Genomic DNA, 19,732 nt, shown 5'->3' on the forward strand with positions numbered 1-19,732 from the left:
GTCTTCAGTCTTTTATTTATGAATTATATGAGTAAGACCCTAAAACTTAAATGGCATACGCCTATTACCCACCTATTCGATCTAGGTTTGACTATAAGAAAATGTGTCAGCTTTTGACTTTTACTGTGTATTTTCTTGTATTAAAAATGCGTTCATTCACTACATTGGTCTGGAAGCTTAATAGCTGCACTGAATGGGACTGAATGTTATAAACAGATACAAGACTTGTTCTATCTAACCAGTGTCATTTTCGTATAGTGAACCTTAATTGAATTCCAAGCCCAACTACATCATTTGAGGTAGAATAATTTGCAAGAATTACAATCTGATAATTGAATTGATGTGATAATTTATTGCCATCTTAGACTGACGACGTGTTTTGCAATAGGTGTGTGCTTTAACTCCAATACTTTGTACGTTCGGTATAGCCCGCGTTATGTGTTTGGAAATTACCTTTCCAAAAGTGCCTTACCCAAAGTGCAATTTTCGCCGTAGTACCCGGTCTTGCAGGAGCATTTATAACCACCATAAGTGTTGACACACATCTGGTCGGCGCTACAGCTGTTGTTTGACTTGCATTCATCGACATCTGTGGAGAAACAAATAAACAAACGTAACAATATATGAATATTATTTCCTTTAAAATTAACAATACTAGCACGAACATCACAGTCTTTACACAAGAGAACACATTTGTCAGAACAAATTTTATTATATTATTATATATTTTAGTATACTATCACGAATCCCGCAATTTGATTGGTTCCCATACTCACTTTCTATTGAGCCATAAATAGTGAGTAGCGAAAAAGCCGGCAAAAAAAGCCACTTAAAGCGAAAGAGACGACAAACCGAGAAATTTGGTTCACAATCTTTTCTAGTAAATGTATTTTCCTTTCTTACAAAAGGACACAAAGTAACTCAACTGCAGGGTTTTGAAGCTGAAGTTTTCAATTTTCGTTTATTTGCGCGCGCTGCAAACACCGGTTGCATGCGCTCGCGCACGCACTAGAAAACACGCCATTTCAAACGATATTGACTCATAGAGTCAATAAACTCGTAGTTTAATTGTTAAATATATTCGCCAAGACAAACTAACATCGGATCAAAAACAAAACTTCGTTCTCACCCAAATGACAATTAATACCGCTGAAGTTGTCAGGACAGGCACATGTGTAGTTAAACAGAGAACTTTTGCATGTACCGCCATTGAGACAAGGCAGGGCCCAGCAGTGGTCAACATCTACAATGTGAAATATTACAGCAAGTTATACAACATAAATCATATTATAATAATAATCTATTAGTGATAGACGGTGAGTAGCAAAATGCTCGGGTAAATGGCGGCTGAATTTGCCGAGTTTGCTGAGTTAGCGACGACTTGAGGTAATTATCCCAGAAAAAAGGGCAACCAGATATGGAATAAGGGTTTTCAACGGTTAGAAAGCAACTGGAAACAATAAATTCATTTAACATATTTTCAAGTTTGGACGAGCTAACAAAAAAAATATAAACTAACTGTTGATACTGTATTGTTTTAGCCGCTCCTTACCTTGCCAAATCCTGACACGGAGTGAATTAAACAAACTGCCAAGTTCATCAAATTCCGCGTTGAATACGTGATCAGCAGACGATGCAATGACCTTCAGCTCCTTTGGATCATAGCAACAGCCTACACCAACAGTGATGACATTCACCCCTTCATCGTGCAGCATCTTTGCACTTTGCGTCACATCATCGTTTGACTTGCCATCAGTCAAAACCACTAGCACGTTGCGAACATCTGATCTTCCTTTGCCAAATAATTCGGTCCGAGTGAAATTTAAGGCAATACCAGTCATCGTAGAGCTATTCGGATAGCTGATAGCGTCAATGACGGATTGAATATCAGAGCTGCTGGTTGATTGGTTAAACCTGATGTCTAGTCTAGGGGACTCTGAAAATGTGACAATGCCGATGTTCGTGTTGTCTGGTCCAATATTGTAGGACGTGGCGATGGATTTGATGAAGTTTTTCATCTTATCAAAGCCACCAGGATTTGCCTTTTCAATGCTGCCTGATCCATCCAAAAGGAACACGATGTTTAACTTAGGAATATGGTAACCTGGAACAAGATCATCCATCATAAATAAGAAATAACAACAACAACAACCTTTTTTTCCCCTAAGCTTACATACATTCTTTTTAGGATACAAAGTAAAAATTAAAGGTGTACTGGCACCTAAAATAACTGAAGGGTTAACAAAATACGTATTATTTTATATATTCGTCAAAATTAAATCGGTTAGCATTTTTGTAGTTTAAACATTCATCATAATTTGCAAAAGGAAAGGATAATAAAGAACTGTGGGATGATATTAATCATTCTTACCGAGATCACAGTGTTTTCCTGTAAAGCCATCAGAGCACTGGCAGCTGTAAGCACCTTCCTCGTTCACACATGTTCCACCGTTGTAGCAAGGGTTACTTGGTTGGCATTCATCAATATCTGCAATCAATCGATTAATACACCCTGATAACAACTAATATTATGATTGAAAGATTCTGAGATGGAGAAAGTATTAAGCGGGAAAAAATAAATTGACCTATAAATCAAAACTCTTAGAAACCCTGTTTTAAACAGTTCTATCAGTAAAAAAAATTAAATCCATAGAACTACATGTTAAGTAATGACACGTAGACTAACCATTTTCGCAGTATCGTCCTGTATACCCAACAGCGCACTGGCAAGAGAACGTAGCTCCAGCTGGTTCACAAGTAGCGCCGTTCTTACAAGGCTTGGCCGAACAACTATCCATTCCTAAATGCAAAAAAAATTCTGCTTGCAGTAAAACCAAGACAAACGACAGTTCACAAAAATATAATTGTCATTGAGACAATCTTACCTAGTAGCTCTATGACTTGTGGAGTCAAGAATAGGAGTTCCTCCCAGGGTGTGATGAAAGTGTTTTGTTTACTAGGAGAACTAGCCAATGGTAAGAGGTCGTCTTCTTTGACGTCGTCTCCGAGACCAACAAGAATAATCCTTATACCCTCTTGATTTAAAGCATCTGCCATTGGCTTTGCATCATCTTGAGATTTCTTGTTAGTCAAAAGAAGTAACACGTCTGGAACATCATCTCGGTCTTGCTGAAATATCGTCCTGTTGGCTTCTTGTAATGCTTGGCCTATATTTACGGTGCTGATGTTATGGAAATCAATATTCTTTATCGCAGCCAAGACGTTGTTAATGTCGTAATACTGCGTAAAATTGAACTCGATGGTAGTTTTGCTAGAGTAAACTCCAGCGGCGATGTTAGAGCTATTTTCGGAGATATAAAACTGTTTGGAGAAGTTTTGAGCAAAGAGCAACATTCGCTGGAAGTTTTCTAAGCCAACTGAGCTTGATCCGTCGAACAGTATGACAACGTCGTACATAGGAGAGCGATCAACTAGAACAAATAATTAATTATGAATCATATGTAAGTAAAAACAATAAATAGAATAAATGACTAATTGGGGAAGGTAATCAACCTCCCTTACAGCTGGAATGCTGAATTACTAGAGCGCGCCTCCATGTGACGATGTCTGACCACGGAACACAGCTTAGGTTTTTTTAGTAATATTTAACAGATTGACAATAATAAAGTTATAGGGCGAACAAATGATAAAAATATAATTCAAGGAATCCCAGACTAGATTTTTTCAACTAGATTACTGACACGATATAGTTCAAGGAATATATGAAAAAAATATAAGCTTGGGCGTAGGCACTCGCTTATTTGCTTTAAACTTCGAAGAACCAAATGTACATATCGCTGAAGATATTGTTCTTCAAAAGCATAGCATATACTGCTAGCGTTTCCATTTTCTTCTAATTCTGCAGTTGTCTATTATCTATAATTACAATTATATTGGTGAAACGATTTAGTCTGCCAAAAGACGAAAATATTAGTTCAATAAATTTTCAGGCTTTCCCAATATCTTGAATGTGTGATTTTGATTGATTGCCTTTGTTTCACTTACCCAATTGGCAGTTTTGGCCGGTAAAGCCGCTTGGACATTGGCAGGTATAGCTATTGCTAGTGTCACTGCAATTTCCTCTGACGCAAGGTGATGAGGAGCACGGAGTTGCCGCTAAGGAAATATTTTTATTTTAATCAGGAAATATTATTTTTAATCAAAGTGTACAGATTAACCCCTAATAGTACCTCTTTTTTACGAGCCGCTTTATCACTTCTAATTGTTAGAACTTACCAAAGCAGATGGATAACTTCTTTTCAGCCAAATAAGTTTCCAACTCTGCGTATGGGATGCTGTACAGGTTTTGTTTTCTTGGTTCGGAAGCAATCTCTTTCAGCTGCGCTTCATTGTACTCTTTGCCAAGTCCAAAGGACATGATTTTTTTCCCTCTTTCCTTCAAGAGATACCCGGGCACGGCTGCATCGTCATGGGAAGTTCCGTGAGAAAGAACGACCAGTATACCAGGTACTCCACTTCTCGACTATATTTAAATACAATGAACCAATACGTAGTGTAATGTTAATATTGCAAACAATACAAAACGGAAAATTAGCCAGTCTAACCTGCCGCCTTATACGTAGTCCATTATAGCCAAATTCGATGTTGCGCGACCTCGGCGAATTGAAAATCCTTGTCTCGTTTGGAATAGCGCTTAGTCAATCCAACGTATAAACCGATGTCTTAAATTACTGCACACGATGGTATAATTGACTACGCGCTATTGCCAAGCGAAAATAGATTTGACTTCCCGGCGGTAGCGAAACAACGAATTTGGCTTTAAAAACAATAAAAGATTACAGAACGCTTTTGTATCTTTGCAATGTATATGAAATTAAAATATTTCCATCACATTTATTAGCAGATGGATATCCATGTGTACAATGATGATTGCTCTTTGTAGTGGAAACACATCCACTTTCTCTGAGGGAGGGGTGAAAATAATAACCCCTTTAAAAGTACAATAACAATAACGATAACGATAATGATAATAATAATAATGCTTTAAAAATAACAATAGATTAGTTCGCTTACCTCGTTTCTAAAGATTTCATCAGCCAAAATAATAGCCTTGCCAAGATGTCTCCTGGTTTGTCTTGGATAGGAAATCTTATCAATCTTCGCTTCAATCTGGCTCTGTGTGTAGTAATCCTTCAGGCCGAAACCTTTATGTGCATCCATTGCATATGTGATTACACCAACGTGGGTAACGTTGTAAGAGACCCGGGAGGTGCCGATAAACTGTTTCACAAAGCTAATCTGTTTGTTGAAGTTCGCTTGAGTCACATCTTCAGTATTGTCGATGAGATATATCACATCCATTGGGATATTGCATTCTATAAAGGTATTACGATGATTTTAGGATAACAGAATCAGATGTACTACGTGTTCCATTTACTGGAATTCTTCTTAAAATTGATACTCACCGAATTCACAATTGGCCCCAAATGATCCTTCTGGACACACACACATATATCCACCATAATTGTTCTGGCATATTTTTGGCGATTTACAACTGTTGTCATAGGAGCTTAAGCACTCGTTTATGTCTGCAATAGTAAAATGCAATACCATTTGGAACCAATCACGGTACATATGACCACAAACAGATACAATATATTCTTAAAATACATTCAGTAACTAGAATCCCCCATGTGCAGACGGTTATGTAACCCTTACCAGTCTCGCAAAGGCTTCCGGTAAAGGTGGGCTTGCATGCACATATAAGTTTGCTAGCACTTGTAGAACAAGTTCCACCATTCTTGCAAGGGTTGATGTAACATGAATTGAGTGCTAAAATATAAATGAACAAAAACAAAGATAGATGCATATTTTTGCTTTCTGAAATATTTCACAAGAAAATAAAATATATTTAAGGGGCGTTTATTTTTCAATGCAAACGTTGTACATACTCAATAAAAACAGGCTATCAAATGAAAGCAAACTTTTAAAAAAAATGTTTACCTTCTATGACGGAGTCTTGGAACGCGTTTGCAGCCACACCGGAGTCGTTGTAATTCCTCAGCAAGAACACAAACTTGTCGTCAGGATCGGAAGCTATGAGATTTAGCTCTGGAATATAGAAGGCCTCTCCGACACCGGCTGTATAAACAATTACGCCATCCCTTTTTAAAGCTTCTGATGGTTCTGCCACTGAATCTGAAGACATGTTACTACTAAATACCACAAGGATGTTACGTGTGTTTTCCCTAGCAGTCTTGAAGATATTCTCCTTGGCGTACTTGAGGGCACTGCCAGTATTCAGCACTGCGTCTCCAGGATAGGCTGTTGCGTTCATCGCATCATGCACTTCTTTTACAGTGAAGTATTTTTTGAAATCAAAAACCGTTCTCGAAGTTTGACCAAAGACCCCAAGTGCGACGTTAGCTTGCTCCCTGGATATGACAAATTTGCCACTGTATAACATGGCCTGAAGAAGTGCCACCTTAAAGTTGGATGAGCCCATCTGTATGGATCCGTCAACCAAAAATGCTATATTCACTTTCTCGATGGCTGCAAATAAGTAATTCGATTAATATAGCCTACAAGTAGATGAAACCACGAAAACAACAAAACACACTACAATACAATTTTTAAATAAAAGAACTTACCGGTCTCACAGTTGCTTCCTTGGTAATTAGCCGTACAAGAACATCTGTAAGAGCCTGCGACATTTTCACAGGAGCCCCCGTGAAGACAAGGAAATAGGGTTGTACACTCATCCACGTCTGATGATAAAATGAGTAGTATATTAGCCTCCTTGTCGCGTGGCTAAGTCAAAGTCTACTCAACAAGCTAACATTAAAGGAGAGACGGAGGATAGCTGAAGATGGGCGTAGAAATAGACATCAATCTTCATTGATAAAGCTACGACCTTCTTTTCAATCCAGCAAGGAGGAAAATGTTGAACTGCAACTGTGCTATAACACTTACCCTGAGAGCAATTCTTTCCTGTGTATGTTGGAGGGCACTGACAGAAAAAGTCTCCACCTCTGTTAGAGCATGTGCCACCATTCTCACAAGGGAACCTTGAACACTTGTCCACAGCTGACAAAAGTAATGACAGCAGATTTAAAAAAAAATACATCAATATTTTTTTCGATTTCACAAACAAAGACGTTATTTATTTTAACCAAACCCACCAAGACATATTTGATCCCGTATACTGGCTGATATTGAGTCCAGATTATCGAAATCGGCGGAGAAGACGAGATTTGAAGAGGAAGCCATCTCATCAAGTTCGGGTTTTGAAAAGTATTTTCCTATTCCAATACTGAAGATGATTACTCCATTGTCTTTCAGGGTCTTAGCAGGTATTCCGACTGAGTCCTGAGCTTCACCGTCCGTTAGCACAAACACTACAGTGGCTATATTCTTTCTAGGTGCTACGTCAATAATATCTGTTCTTGCCAAGTCGAGAGCTTCGCCAGTGTAAGTCCATCCCCTTGGGAACTGAATCCTGTCTATCGCGTCATAAACTTGGTTCTTACTAGTGTAATCGCCAAGTTTAAACTGCACGTTGGCGTAAGTAGAATATAACACTACACCAACACTGGCATCAGAAGATCCAATCTTAAAGTAAGTTATAATGGTCTTGATAAATGACTTGACCCGCTCGAAGTTGTTGGAATCTGCGCGATTTATACTTGACGAACCGTCCACCACGAATACAAGGTTCGCTTCATTGAAGTTGCAACCTATAAAGAAAAGGTGGCGCTTATTTAAAAAAAAAAACACACTTAAAAAGATACATTACACATTCATAAAGGATACAATACCTATTTCACAGCTGCTGCCGACATAGCCCGCGACACATTTGCATGAGTAACCACCATCTAGATTCTGACAAGTACCGCCGTATTGGCATCTCTCAGCCGAACTGCTGCACTCATCGACGTCTAGACAAAGATATAAAACAAAGTAAAATTTTGAAAGACTTATTTGTCAGGATGCCAATGGACATGACTTCTCCACACATATAGAGGGAGCGCTTCCAAACTGACATTATATACAACATGATAAAAATCTTAAAATACATAAAATCTTCTGAATAGATATTACTGTTACTTGAATAGCTTACCTTGCGAGCAATTTGCTCCTGTGTATCCAGAGGAACACGTGCATATTGCTTTACCAGATACGATGTTACAGGTAGCGCCGTTTGCACATGGAGTCGGGTCACAAACGTCCTTCACTAAAAGGTAACGTACTTTGATATTATAGCCGAATTCGTTGTTACACGACCTCGGCGAATCCAAAGTCCTTGTTCGTACGGGGATAGCGCGTAGTAAATCAACCAATCGATGGCTTTTATTTTTTCACTTCCCGTCATAAACCCTTTGACGCACACAGTAAGTGAACTGATTAGTCAATCAACCGTCTAAAGCAATCGATGGCTTTCATGTTTTCACTGTCGCGTCATAAACCATTTGACTTCACACAGTAAGGGAACTGATTGGTCACGGCGGTATGATTGACTACGCGCTATTCCCAAACGAGAAATGAATTTGAAGTTCTTGGCGGTCGTGCAACAACGAATTCGGCCATAAGCCTGTACGCTTTTCTGTATTTCAAATATGATATTCCCATTGCCATTCACAAATCTAATAGTTAAATCCATTGCCAGAAAAAGAGCGAGTTTAAAAAGGCGAGGAGGGCAATATCACTGACAAACAAATAATGAATGAAATAGACAGGTCTTGGCAATGGCGTCTTTTAGCAAGCATGATGTAATTTTAAGTTTAAAAATAATAAACATGAACTTTCCACCCACTCAAAGTAGGATATACCACACACAAAATACCACAACTAGACAACGTGCTTATTAATCTAAGTATTTTTTCTTTATATCAAATCGAAGGGGACATTCATTTGTAGATGCTAGTAATTAGCGAGATCATCTGCAAGCGAGAATTCATAACCACTATACCTGAACTCGCCACAGGTGAACTAACTATAACAAGGTACATACGTATTTCACAGTTTCTTCCAGTGTGCAATAATGCACAAGTGCAGATGTAGCTGTTGTTTGCAGACGTACACGATCCTCCGTTCAGACAAGGTTTGCTGGAGCAGTGATCTGATGCTGTAATAGGATTTTTTATATAATCAATTTCAAAGATTACATTAAAAAAAAACAATCCCAAAATTTACTTCCAGGTAAAATGGATGTGACTTAAATGAATATAAGTCAAATAAAAATCGGAAAAATAAAAGCAAAGAGATCATAATTCCCAGTAATGCTGCTTGCACAAAAAACAAAAAGGTAAAAGATAAATCATGCTTAAGAAGCAATAATAAAGTGAATAAAAATTGTATCATGATTATTTCATTTGGTTTTACCTTGGCATATCTCCATCTTTGTTTGATTGACAAATTCAGAAAGTTGGTCGTAAGACTTCATAAAGACGTGGTCAATCACTGGCACTGACGCTATCTCACGTAATTGTGCCTCGGAGTTTTCATCACCAAGTCCAACAACAAAAAGTTCTACACCTTCATTTCGTAATTCGTAGGCTGCATCTGAGGCATCGTCAGTACTCTTTCCTCCATTAAGTATAATAGCTATCTGTTTTGTTGATCGGCCATATTGGGCAAGGGCTATTCTCGTGCTGTTTAAGCCCTTTCCAAGATTTCGAGCAATGCCATTAGGATAGCTGATATTTCCTATGGCGGATAAAAGCTCTGTTTTGTTGTAATGTTGGTTCAAGTCCACCACATTTTTTCCCTGGGTAGCGTAAACCGTAACACCTACATGCGTTTCGGCACTCGATATTTTCAAAGTGCTTGTTACCGATCTAGCATATTCCAAGGTCTTACGGAAATTCTGTAACGTCACAAAGCTAGAACCGTCAACAACGAAGACCAGATCAACACCAGATTTGCAGTCTGTTGTTCAAAAATAAAAGAAAATAATAATCAATAATCATAATTTACCCTTCTATACAGATAAATTAAATATGTCTATATAGGCATAGGGTCCTACAAAAGGGGAAGTATAAAGGAATCCTTAAGAAAAACAGTCCTCAATGATAGACATTACTATGAATACAGCGGCTTACCGTAAATGCATGAAGGTCCATATTTATCCATCGTACAAACACATTGGTAGCTACCGTATGTGTTCACACACATTCTTTCTACTGCACAAATTCTAGAGTCTAAACATTCATCAATATCTGAAAAGGATAAACACGATTCAACAAATCAATAAAAAAAGGCAGTTATTCTATATAAACCATGAGTCAGGGAGAATTTCGATAACAATAATTTCGATTTGAACACATTCTACCAATTCTACGTCGAGTAGTCCTTCTCATATGTGTCAAGACAGTCATATCAGTCAAACAACGTCACGTGGCTTACCAGCTGTGCAGTTCTTTCCAGTATATCCGGCAGCACAGGCACAAGTATAGTCCGAACCAGACGAAATTGGACTGCATGTTCCACCGTTCGCACATGGTTTGGAGAGGCATGGATCCGGCTCTATAATACAAGCAAACAAGTTTGGCCGGGTCACACACGACAATGAGACGATATAAAAAATAAACCGAAACAAAAACGTGACAGTCTGCAAATGACGGAAATACAAAATGTAAGTCGAGGTGGTTTTCTTGTATGTGTCAAGACTGCCCTTACATCAATCAATTGTTGTTGCCTAAAACTTGCAAGTGAACACAAACAAATTACTTCTTTTCTCACCAGCAATGACTCCTTCAAGGATCTCGGGGAGCGAAGGTTCGAGGTCTTCAAGGGAAGGAGTAAACAAGTGATCTTCCTTCGGATCAGATGCTACGTCTCTCACCAATGGATCGTTTCTGTCCTCGCCTATAGCAATTACAAACACTCTTACTCCATCATCCTTCAGCGCTTTGGCAGGAATCGTCACGTTATCGGTTATCTTGTCCGTCAGAATGACCACAATGTCTGGAGCAGAATCACGGTCCTTCGTGAATGCGTCATCCTTAGCCTTTATCAGTGCATCAGACAGATTTCTAGCATTCTTGTTGGGATAAGCGATGCCATTTAGAGCAGCCAACAGCGATGGCTTGTCGTAATTCTCAGTGAACAGGAACTCTAACTTGCCAACATCGGCAAACACACCCGCTGCAACGTTTGTCTTGTTTTCCGAAATCGTGAATGGTTCGATGAACTTTTTGGTGAAGTTAATGAATTTCGGGAAGTTGTCCACTCCGACTTCATTTGAGCCATCCAACAGGAACAATATGTCAAGTGCAGGGTCAGTGAAATCTAGATCAAACAAATTGACCATGATCAGAACTTTCAACCATTAACCCTGTTTTATCAAAAACTCGCACTATAAATATAGTTCTTTTTAATAGTGTTACTCAGCACCAATCCCAAACAAAACGAACAACATTTTAAGTATCAAAAGAACTTACTTTTGTGACAGTTTTTGCCGACATGAGCGGTAGAGCATTCACAGAAGTATCGGCCAACTTTTTTGATGCAGCTAGCGCCGTTCTGACAAGGAGAACTGCTGCACTCGTCCACGTCTATAAATTTACAGAATCAATGAAAAACAGTCGGTTTCTAAAACCACTTACAACTACTTAGATGTGGCAAGAGGAACGTTTCCAATTCTCACTAAGTGAGCTCTCGCAAAATACGCCCTCTCAACAAACGTCACGTGGCTTACCAGCTGTGCAGTTCTTTCCAGTATATCCGGCAGCACAGGCACAAGTATAGTCCGAACCAGACGAAATCGGACTGCATGTTCCACCGTTCGCACATGGTTTGGAGAGGCATGGATCCGGCTCTATAATACAAGCAAACAAGTTTGGCCGGGTCACACACGACAATGAGACGATATAAAAAATAAACCGAAACAAAAACGTGACAGTCTGCAAATGACGGAAATACAAAATGTAAGTCGAGGTGGTTTTCTTGTATGTGTCAAGACTGCCCTTACATCAATCAATTGTTGTTGCCTAAAACTTGCAAGTGAACACAAACAAATTACTTCTTTTCTCACCAGCAATGACTCCTTCAAGGATCTCGGGGAGCGAAGGTTCGAGGTCTTCAAGGGAAGGAGTAAACAAGTGATCTTTCTTCGGATCAGATGCTACGTCTCTCACCAATGGATCGTTTCTGTCCTCGCCTATAGCAATTACAAACACTCTTACTCCATCATCCTTCAGCGCTTTGGCAGGAATCGTCACGTTATCGGTTATCTTGTCCGTCAGAATGACCACAATGTCTGGAGCAGAATCACGGTCCTTCGTGAATGCGTCATCCTTAGCCTTTATCAGTGCATCAGACAGATTTCTAGCATTCTTGTTGGGATAAGCGATGCCATTTAGAGCAGCCAACAGCGATGGCTTGTCGTAATTCTCAGTGAACAGGAACTCTAACTTGCCAACATCGGCAAACACACCCGCTGCAACGTTTGTCTTGTTTTCCGAAATCGTGAATGGCTCGATGAACTTTTTGGTGAAGTTAATGAATTTCGGGAAGTTGTCCACTCCGACTTCATTTGAGCCATCCAACAGGAACAATATGTCAAGTGCAGGGTCAGTGAAATCTAGATCAAACAAATTGACCATGATCAGAACTTTCAACCATTAACCCTGTTTTATCAAAAACTCGCACAATATATATAGTTCTTTTTAAAAGTGTTACTCAGCACCAATCCCAAACAAAACGAACAACATTTTAAGTATCAAAAGAACTTACTTTTGTGACAGTTTTTGCCGACATGAGCGGTAGAGCATTCACAGAAGTATCGGCCAACTTTTTTGATGCAGCTAGCGCCGTTCTGACAAGGAGAACTGCTGCACTCGTCCACGTCTATAAATTTACAGAATCAATGAAAAACAGTCGGTTTCTAAAACCACTTACAACTACTTAGATGTGGCAAGAGGAACGTTTCCAATTCTCACTAAGTGAGCTCTCGCAAAATACGCCCTCTCAACAAACGTCACGTGGCTTACCAGCTGTGCAGTTCTTTCCAGTATATCCGGCAGCACAGGCACAAGTATAGTCCGAACCAGACGAAATTGGACTGCATGTTCCACCGTTCGCACATGGTTTGGAGAGGCATGGATCCGGCTCTATAATACAAGCAAACAAGTTTGGCCGGGTCACACACGACAATGAGACGATATAAAAAATAAACCGAAACAAAAACGTGACAGTCTGCAAATGACGGAAATACAAAATGTAAGTCGAGGTGGTTTTCTTGTATGTGTCAAGACTGCCCTTACATCAATCAATTGTTGTTGCCTAAAACTTGCAAGTGAACACAAACAAATTACTTCTTTTCTCACCAGCAATGACTCCTTCAAGGATCTCGGGGAGCGAAGGTTCGAGGTCTTCAAGGGAAGGAGTAAACAAGTGATCTTCCTTCGGATCAGATGCTACGTCTCTCACCAATGGATCGTTTCTGTCCTCGCCTATAGCAATTACAAACACTCTTACTCCATCATCCTTCAGCGCTTTGGCAGGAATCGTCACGTTATCGGTTATCTTGTCCGTCAGAATGACCACAATGTCTGGAGCAGAATCACGGTCCTTCGTGAATGCGTCATCCTTAGCCTTTATCAGTGCATCAGACAGATTTCTAGCATTCTTGTTGGGATAAGCGATGCCATTTAGAGCAGCCAACAGCGATGGCTTGTCGTAATTCTCAGTGAACAGGAACTCTAACTTGCCAACATCGGCAAACACACCCGCTGCAACGTTTGTCTTGTTTTCCGAAATCGTGAATGGCTCGATGAACTTTTTGGTGAAGTTAATGAATTTCGGGAAGTTGTCCACTCCGACTTCATTTGAGCCATCCAACAGGAACAATATGTCAAGTGCAGGGTCAGTGAAATCTAGATCAAACAAATTGACCATGATCAGAACTTTCAACCATTAACCCTGTTTTATCAAAAACTCGCACAATATATATAGTTCTTTTTAAAAGTGTTACTCAGCACCAATCCCAAACAAAACGAACAACATTTTAAGTATCAAAAGAACTTACTTTTGTGACAGTTTTTGCCGACATGAGCGGTAGAGCATTCACAGAAGTATCGGCCAACTTTTTTGATGCAGCTAGCGCCGTTCTGACAAGGAGAACTGCTGCACTCGTCCACGTCTATAAATTTACAGAATCAATGAAAAACAGTCGGTTTCTAAAACCACTTACAACTACTTAGATGTGGCAAGAGGAACGTTTCCAATTCTCACTAAGTGAGCTCTCGCAAAATACGCCCTCTCAACAAACGTCACGTGGCTTACCAGCTGTGCAGTTCTTTCCAGTATATCCGGCAGCACAGGCACAAGTATAGTCCGAACCAGACGAAATTGGACTGCATGTTCCACCGTTCGCACATGGTTTGGAGAGGCATGGATCCGGCTCTATAATACAAGCAAACAAGTTTGGCCGGGTCACACACGACAATGAGACGATATAAAAAATAAACCGAAACAAAAACGTGACAGTCTGCAAATGACGGAAATACAAAATGTAAGTCGAGGTGGTTTTCTTGTATGTGTCAAGACTGCCCTTACATCAATCAATTGTTGTTGCCTAAAACTTGCAAGTGAACACAAACAAATTACTTCTTTTCTCACCAGCAATGACTCCTTCAAGGATCTCGGGGAGCGAAGGTTCGAGGTCTTCAAGGGAAGGAGTAAACAAGTGATCTTCCTTCGGATCAGATGCTACGTCTCTCACCAATGGATCGTTTCTGTCCTCGCCTATAGCAATTACAAACACTCTTACTCCATCATCCTTCAGCGCTTTGGCAGGAATCGTCACGTTATCGGTTATCTTGTCCGTCAGAATGACCACAATGTCTGGAGCAGAATCACGGTCCTTCGTGAATGCGTCATCCTTAGCCTTTATCAGTGCATCAGACAGATTTCTAGCATTCTTGTTGGGATAAGCGATGCCATTTAGAGCAGCCAACAGCGATGGCTTGTCGTAATTCTCAGTGAACAGGAACTCTAACTTGCCAACATCGGCAAACACACCCGCTGCAACGTTTGTCTTGTTTTCCGAAATCGTGAATGGCTCGATGAACTTTTTGGTGAAGTTAATGAATTTCGGGAAGTTGTCCACTCCGACTTCATTTGAGCCATCCAACAGGAACAATATGTCAAGTGCAGGGTCAGTGAAATCTAGATCAAACAAATTGACCATGATCAGAACTTTCAACCATTAACCCTGTTTTATCAAAAACTCGCACAATATATATAGTTCTTTTTAAAAGTGTTACTCAGCACCAATCCCAAACAAAACGAACAACATTTTAAGTATCAAAAGAACTTACTTTTGTGACAGTTTTTGCCGACATGAGCGGTAGAGCATTCACAGAAGTATCGGCCAACTTTTTTGATGCAGCTAGCGCCGTTCTGACAAGGAGAACTGCTGCACTCGTCCACGTCTATAAATTTACAGAATCAATGAAAAACAGTCGGTTTCTAAAACCACTTACAACTACTTAGATGTGGCAAGAGGAACGTTTCCAATTCTCACTAAGTGAGCTCTCGCAAAATACGCCCTCTCAACAAACGTCACGTGGCTTACCAGCTGTGCAGTTCTTTCCAGTATATCCGGCAGCACAGGCACAAGTATAGTCCGAACCAGACGAAATTGGACTGCATGTTCCACCGTTCGCACATGGTTTGGAGAGGCATGGATCCGGCTCTATAATACAAGCAAACAAGTTTGGCCGGGTCACACACGACAATGAGACGATATAAAAAATAAACCGAAACAAAAACGTGACAGTCTGCAAATGACGGAAATACAAAATGTAAGTCGAGGTGGTTTTCTTGTATGTGTCAAGACTGCCCTTACATCAATCAATTGTTGTTGCCTAAAACTTGCAAGTGAACACAAACAAATTACTTCTTTTCTCACCAGCAATGACTCCTTCAAGGATCTCGGGGAGCGAAGGTTCGAGGTCTTCAAGGGAAGGAGTAAACAAGTGATCTTCCTTCGGATCAGATGCTACGTCTCTCACCAATGGATCGTTTCTGTCATCGCCTATAGCAATTACAAACACTCTTACTCCATCATCCTTCAGCGCTTTGGCAGGAATCGTCACGTTATCGGTTATCTTGTCCGTCAGAATGACCACAATGTCTGAAGCAGAATCACGGTCCTTCGTGAATGCGTCATCCTTAGCCTTTATCAGTGCATCAGACAGATTTCTAGCATTCTTGTTGGGATAAGCGATGCCATTTAGAGCAGCCAACAGCGATGGCTTGTCGTAATTCTCAGTGAACAGGAACTCTAACTTGCCAACATCGGCAAACACACCCGCTGCAACGTTTGTCTTGTTTTCCGAAATCGTGAATGGCTCGATGAACTTTTTGGTGAAGTTAATGAATTTCGGGAAGTTGTCCACTCCGACTTCATTTGAGCCATCCAACAGGAACAATATGTCAAGTGCAGGGTCAGTGAAATCTAGATCAAACAAATTGACCATGATCAGAACTTTCAACCATTAACCCTGTTTTATCAAAAACTCGCACAATATATATAGTTCTTTTTAAAAGTGTTACTCAGCACCAATCCCAAACAAAACGAACAACATTTTAAGTATCAAAAGAACTTACTTTTGTGACAGTTTTTGCCGACATGAGCGGTAGAGCATTCACAGAAGTATCGGCCAACTTTTTTGATGCAGCTAGCGCCGTTCTGACAAGGAGAACTGCTGCACTCGTCCACGTCTATAAATTTACAGAATCAATGAAAAACAGTCGGTTTCTAAAACCACTTACAACTACTTAGATGTGGCAAGAGGAACGTTTCCAATTCTCACTAAGTGAGCTCTCGCAAAATACGCCCTCTCAACAAACGTCACGTGGCTTACCAGCTGTGCAGTTCTTTCCAGTATATCCGGCAGCACAGGCACAAGTATAGTCCGAACCAGACGAAATTGGACTGCATGTTCCACCGTTCGCACATGGTTTGGAGAGGCATGGATCCGGCTCTATAATACAAGCAAACAAGTTTGGCCGGGTCACACACGACAATGAGACGATATAAAAAATAAACCGAAACAAAAACGTGACAGTCTGCAAATGACGGAAATACAAAATGTAAGTCGAGGTGGTTTTCTTGTATGTGTCAAGACTGCCCTTACATCAATCAATTGTTGTTGCCTAAAACTTGCAAGTGAACACAAACAAATTACTTCTTTTCTCACCAGCAATGACTCCTTCAAGGATCTCGGGGAGCGAAGGTTCGAGGTCTTCAAGGGAAGGAGTAAACAAGTGATCTTCCTTCGGATCAGATGCTACGTCTCTCACCAATGGATCGTTTCTGTCATCGCCTATAGCAATTACAAACACTCTTACTCCATCATCCTTCAGCGCTTTGGCAGGAATCGTCACGTTATCGGTTATCTTGTCCGTCAGAATGACCACAATGTCTGAAGCAGAATCACGGTCCTTCGTGAATGCGTCATCCTTAGCCTTTATCAGTGCATCAGACAGATTTCTAGCATTCTTGTTGGGATAAGCGATGCCATTTAGAGCAGCCAACAGCGATGGCTTGTCGTAATTCTCAGTGAACAGGAACTCTAACTTGCCAACATCGGCAAACACACCCGCTGCAACGTTTGTCTTGTTTTCCGAAATCGTGAATGGCTCGATGAACTTTTTGGTGAAGTTAATGAATTTCGGGAAGTTGTCCACTCCGACTTCATTTGAGCCATCCAACAGGAACAATATGTCAAGTGCAGGGTCAGTGAAATCTAGATCAAACAAATTGACCATGATCAGAACTTTCAACCATTAACCCTGTTTTATCAAAAACTCGCACAATATATATAGTTCTTTTTAAAAGTGTTACTCAGCACCAATCCCAAACAAAACGAACAACATTTTAAGTATCAAAAGAACTTACTTTTGTGACAGTTTTTGCCGACATGAGCGGTAGAGCATTCACAGAAGTATCGGCCAACTTTTTTGATGCAGCTAGCGCCGTTCTGACAAGGAGAACTGCTGCACTCGTCCACGTCTATAAATTTACAGAATCAATGAAAAACAGTCGGTTTCTAAAACCACTTACAACTACTTAGATGTGGCAAGAGGAACGTTTCCAATTCTCACTAAGTGAGCTCTCGCAAAATACGCCCTCTCAACAAACGTCACGTGGCTTACCAGCTGTGCAGTTCTTTCCAGTATATCCGGCAGCACAGGCACAAGTATAGTCCGAACCAGACGAAATTGGACTGCATGTTCCACCGTTCGCACATGGTTTGGAGAGGCATGGATCCGGCTCTATAATACAAGCAAACAAGTTTGGCCGGGTCACACACGACAATGAGACGATATAAAAAATAAACCGAAACAAAAACGTGACAGTCTGCAAATGACGGAAATACAAAATGTAAGTCGAGGTGGTTTTCTTGTATGTGTCAAGACTGCCCTTACATCAATCAATTGTTGTTGCCTAAAACTTGCAAGTGAACACAAACAAATTACTTCTTTTCTCACCAGCAATGACTCCTTCAAGGATCTCGGGGAGCGAAGGTTCGAGGTCTTCAAGGGAAGGAGTAAACAAGTGATCTTCCTTTGGATCAGATGCTACGTCTCTCACCAATGGATCGTTTCTGTCCTCGCCTATAGCAATTACAAACACTCTTACTCCATCATCCTTCAGCGCTTTGGCAGGAATCGTCACGTTATCGGTTATCTTGTCCGTCAGAATGACCACAATGTCTGGAGCAGAATCACGGTCCTTCGTGAATGCGTCATCCTTAGCCTTTATCAGTGCATCAGACAGATTTCTAGCATTCTTGTTGGGATAAGCGATGCCATTTAGAGCAGCCAACAGCGATGGCTTGTCGTAATTCTCAGTGAACAGGAACTCTAACTTGCCAACATCGGCAAACACACCCGCTGCAACGTTTGTCTTGTTTTCCGAAATCGTGAATGGCTCGATGAACTTTTTGGTGAAGTTAATGAATTTCGGGAAGTTGTCCACTCCGACTTCATTTGAGCCATCCAACAGGAACAATATGTCAAGTGCAGGGTCAGTGAAATCTAGATCAAACAAATTGACCATGATCAGAACTTTCAACCATTAACCCTGTTTTATCAAAAACTCGCACAATATATATAGTTCTTTTTAAAAGTGTTACTCAGCACCAATCCCAAACAAAACGAACAACATTTTAAGTATCAAAAGAACTTACTTTTGTGACAGTTTTTGCCGACATGAGCGGTAGAGCATTCACAGAAGTATCGGCCAACTTTTTTGATGCAGCTAGCGCCGTTCTGACAAGGAGAACTGCTGCACTCGTCCACGTCTATAAATTCACAGAATCAATGAAAAACAGTCGGTTTCTAAAACCACTTACAACTACTTAGATGTGGCAAGGGGAACGTTTCCAATTCTCACTAAGTGAGCTCTCGCAAAATACGCCCTCTCAACAAACGTCACGTGGCTTACCAGCTGTGCAGTTCTTTCCAGTATATCCGGCAGCACAGGCACAAGTATAGTCCGAACCAGACGAAATTGGACTGCATGTTCCACCGTTCGCACATGGTTTGGAGAGGCATGGATCCGGCTCTATAATACAAGCAAACAAGTTTGGCCGGGTCACACACGACAATGAGACGATATAAAAAATAAACCGAAACAAAAACGTGACAGTCTGCAAATGACGGAAATACAAAATGTAAGTCGAGGTGGTTTTCTTGTATGTGTCAAGACTGCCCTTACATCAATCAATTGTTGTTGCCTTAAACTTGCAAGTGA

At 40.5% G+C, this 19,732-nt stretch overlaps 1 protein-coding gene across 1 annotated transcript in view; it reads right to left on the reverse strand.

Annotated features, from left to right (window-relative positions):
* The window catches only part of LOC5520461, a 121,857-nt gene that overhangs the window by 89,203 nt on the left and 12,922 nt on the right, over positions 1 to 19,732 (reverse strand). Inside the window, exons 16-57 of the mRNA XM_048731779.1 lie at positions 19,424 to 19,543; positions 19,167 to 19,280; positions 18,466 to 19,014; positions 18,130 to 18,249; positions 17,873 to 17,986; positions 17,172 to 17,720; positions 16,836 to 16,955; positions 16,579 to 16,692; positions 15,878 to 16,426; positions 15,542 to 15,661; positions 15,285 to 15,398; positions 14,584 to 15,132; positions 14,248 to 14,367; positions 13,991 to 14,104; positions 13,290 to 13,838; positions 12,954 to 13,073; positions 12,697 to 12,810; positions 11,996 to 12,544; positions 11,660 to 11,779; positions 11,403 to 11,516; positions 10,702 to 11,250; positions 10,366 to 10,485; positions 10,062 to 10,178; positions 9,343 to 9,888; positions 8,972 to 9,085; positions 8,081 to 8,194; positions 7,779 to 7,898; positions 7,143 to 7,697; positions 6,934 to 7,047; positions 6,612 to 6,728; positions 5,965 to 6,513; positions 5,680 to 5,793; positions 5,427 to 5,549; positions 5,035 to 5,336; positions 4,237 to 4,483; positions 4,006 to 4,116; positions 2,886 to 3,431; positions 2,687 to 2,800; positions 2,372 to 2,488; positions 1,553 to 2,104; positions 1,130 to 1,243; positions 473 to 589 (exon numbers count right to left, since the gene is read on the reverse strand). Coding sequence (XP_048587736.1) covers positions 473 to 589; positions 1,130 to 1,243; positions 1,553 to 2,104; positions 2,372 to 2,488; positions 2,687 to 2,800; positions 2,886 to 3,431; positions 4,006 to 4,116; positions 4,237 to 4,483; positions 5,035 to 5,336; positions 5,427 to 5,549; positions 5,680 to 5,793; positions 5,965 to 6,513; positions 6,612 to 6,728; positions 6,934 to 7,047; positions 7,143 to 7,697; positions 7,779 to 7,898; positions 8,081 to 8,194; positions 8,972 to 9,085; positions 9,343 to 9,888; positions 10,062 to 10,178; positions 10,366 to 10,485; positions 10,702 to 11,250; positions 11,403 to 11,516; positions 11,660 to 11,779; positions 11,996 to 12,544; positions 12,697 to 12,810; positions 12,954 to 13,073; positions 13,290 to 13,838; positions 13,991 to 14,104; positions 14,248 to 14,367; positions 14,584 to 15,132; positions 15,285 to 15,398; positions 15,542 to 15,661; positions 15,878 to 16,426; positions 16,579 to 16,692; positions 16,836 to 16,955; positions 17,172 to 17,720; positions 17,873 to 17,986; positions 18,130 to 18,249; positions 18,466 to 19,014; positions 19,167 to 19,280; positions 19,424 to 19,543 — 10,404 coding nt within the window. The remainder of the gene's footprint in view (positions 1 to 472; positions 590 to 1,129; positions 1,244 to 1,552; positions 2,105 to 2,371; positions 2,489 to 2,686; positions 2,801 to 2,885; positions 3,432 to 4,005; positions 4,117 to 4,236; positions 4,484 to 5,034; positions 5,337 to 5,426; positions 5,550 to 5,679; positions 5,794 to 5,964; positions 6,514 to 6,611; positions 6,729 to 6,933; positions 7,048 to 7,142; positions 7,698 to 7,778; positions 7,899 to 8,080; positions 8,195 to 8,971; positions 9,086 to 9,342; positions 9,889 to 10,061; positions 10,179 to 10,365; positions 10,486 to 10,701; positions 11,251 to 11,402; positions 11,517 to 11,659; positions 11,780 to 11,995; positions 12,545 to 12,696; positions 12,811 to 12,953; positions 13,074 to 13,289; positions 13,839 to 13,990; positions 14,105 to 14,247; positions 14,368 to 14,583; positions 15,133 to 15,284; positions 15,399 to 15,541; positions 15,662 to 15,877; positions 16,427 to 16,578; positions 16,693 to 16,835; positions 16,956 to 17,171; positions 17,721 to 17,872; positions 17,987 to 18,129; positions 18,250 to 18,465; positions 19,015 to 19,166; positions 19,281 to 19,423; positions 19,544 to 19,732) is intronic.

This window comes from Nematostella vectensis, chromosome 1 (genome assembly GCF_932526225.1).
Source record: "Nematostella vectensis chromosome 1, jaNemVect1.1, whole genome shotgun sequence".
Classification (NCBI taxonomy): Eukaryota; Metazoa; Cnidaria; class Anthozoa; order Actiniaria; family Edwardsiidae; genus Nematostella; species Nematostella vectensis.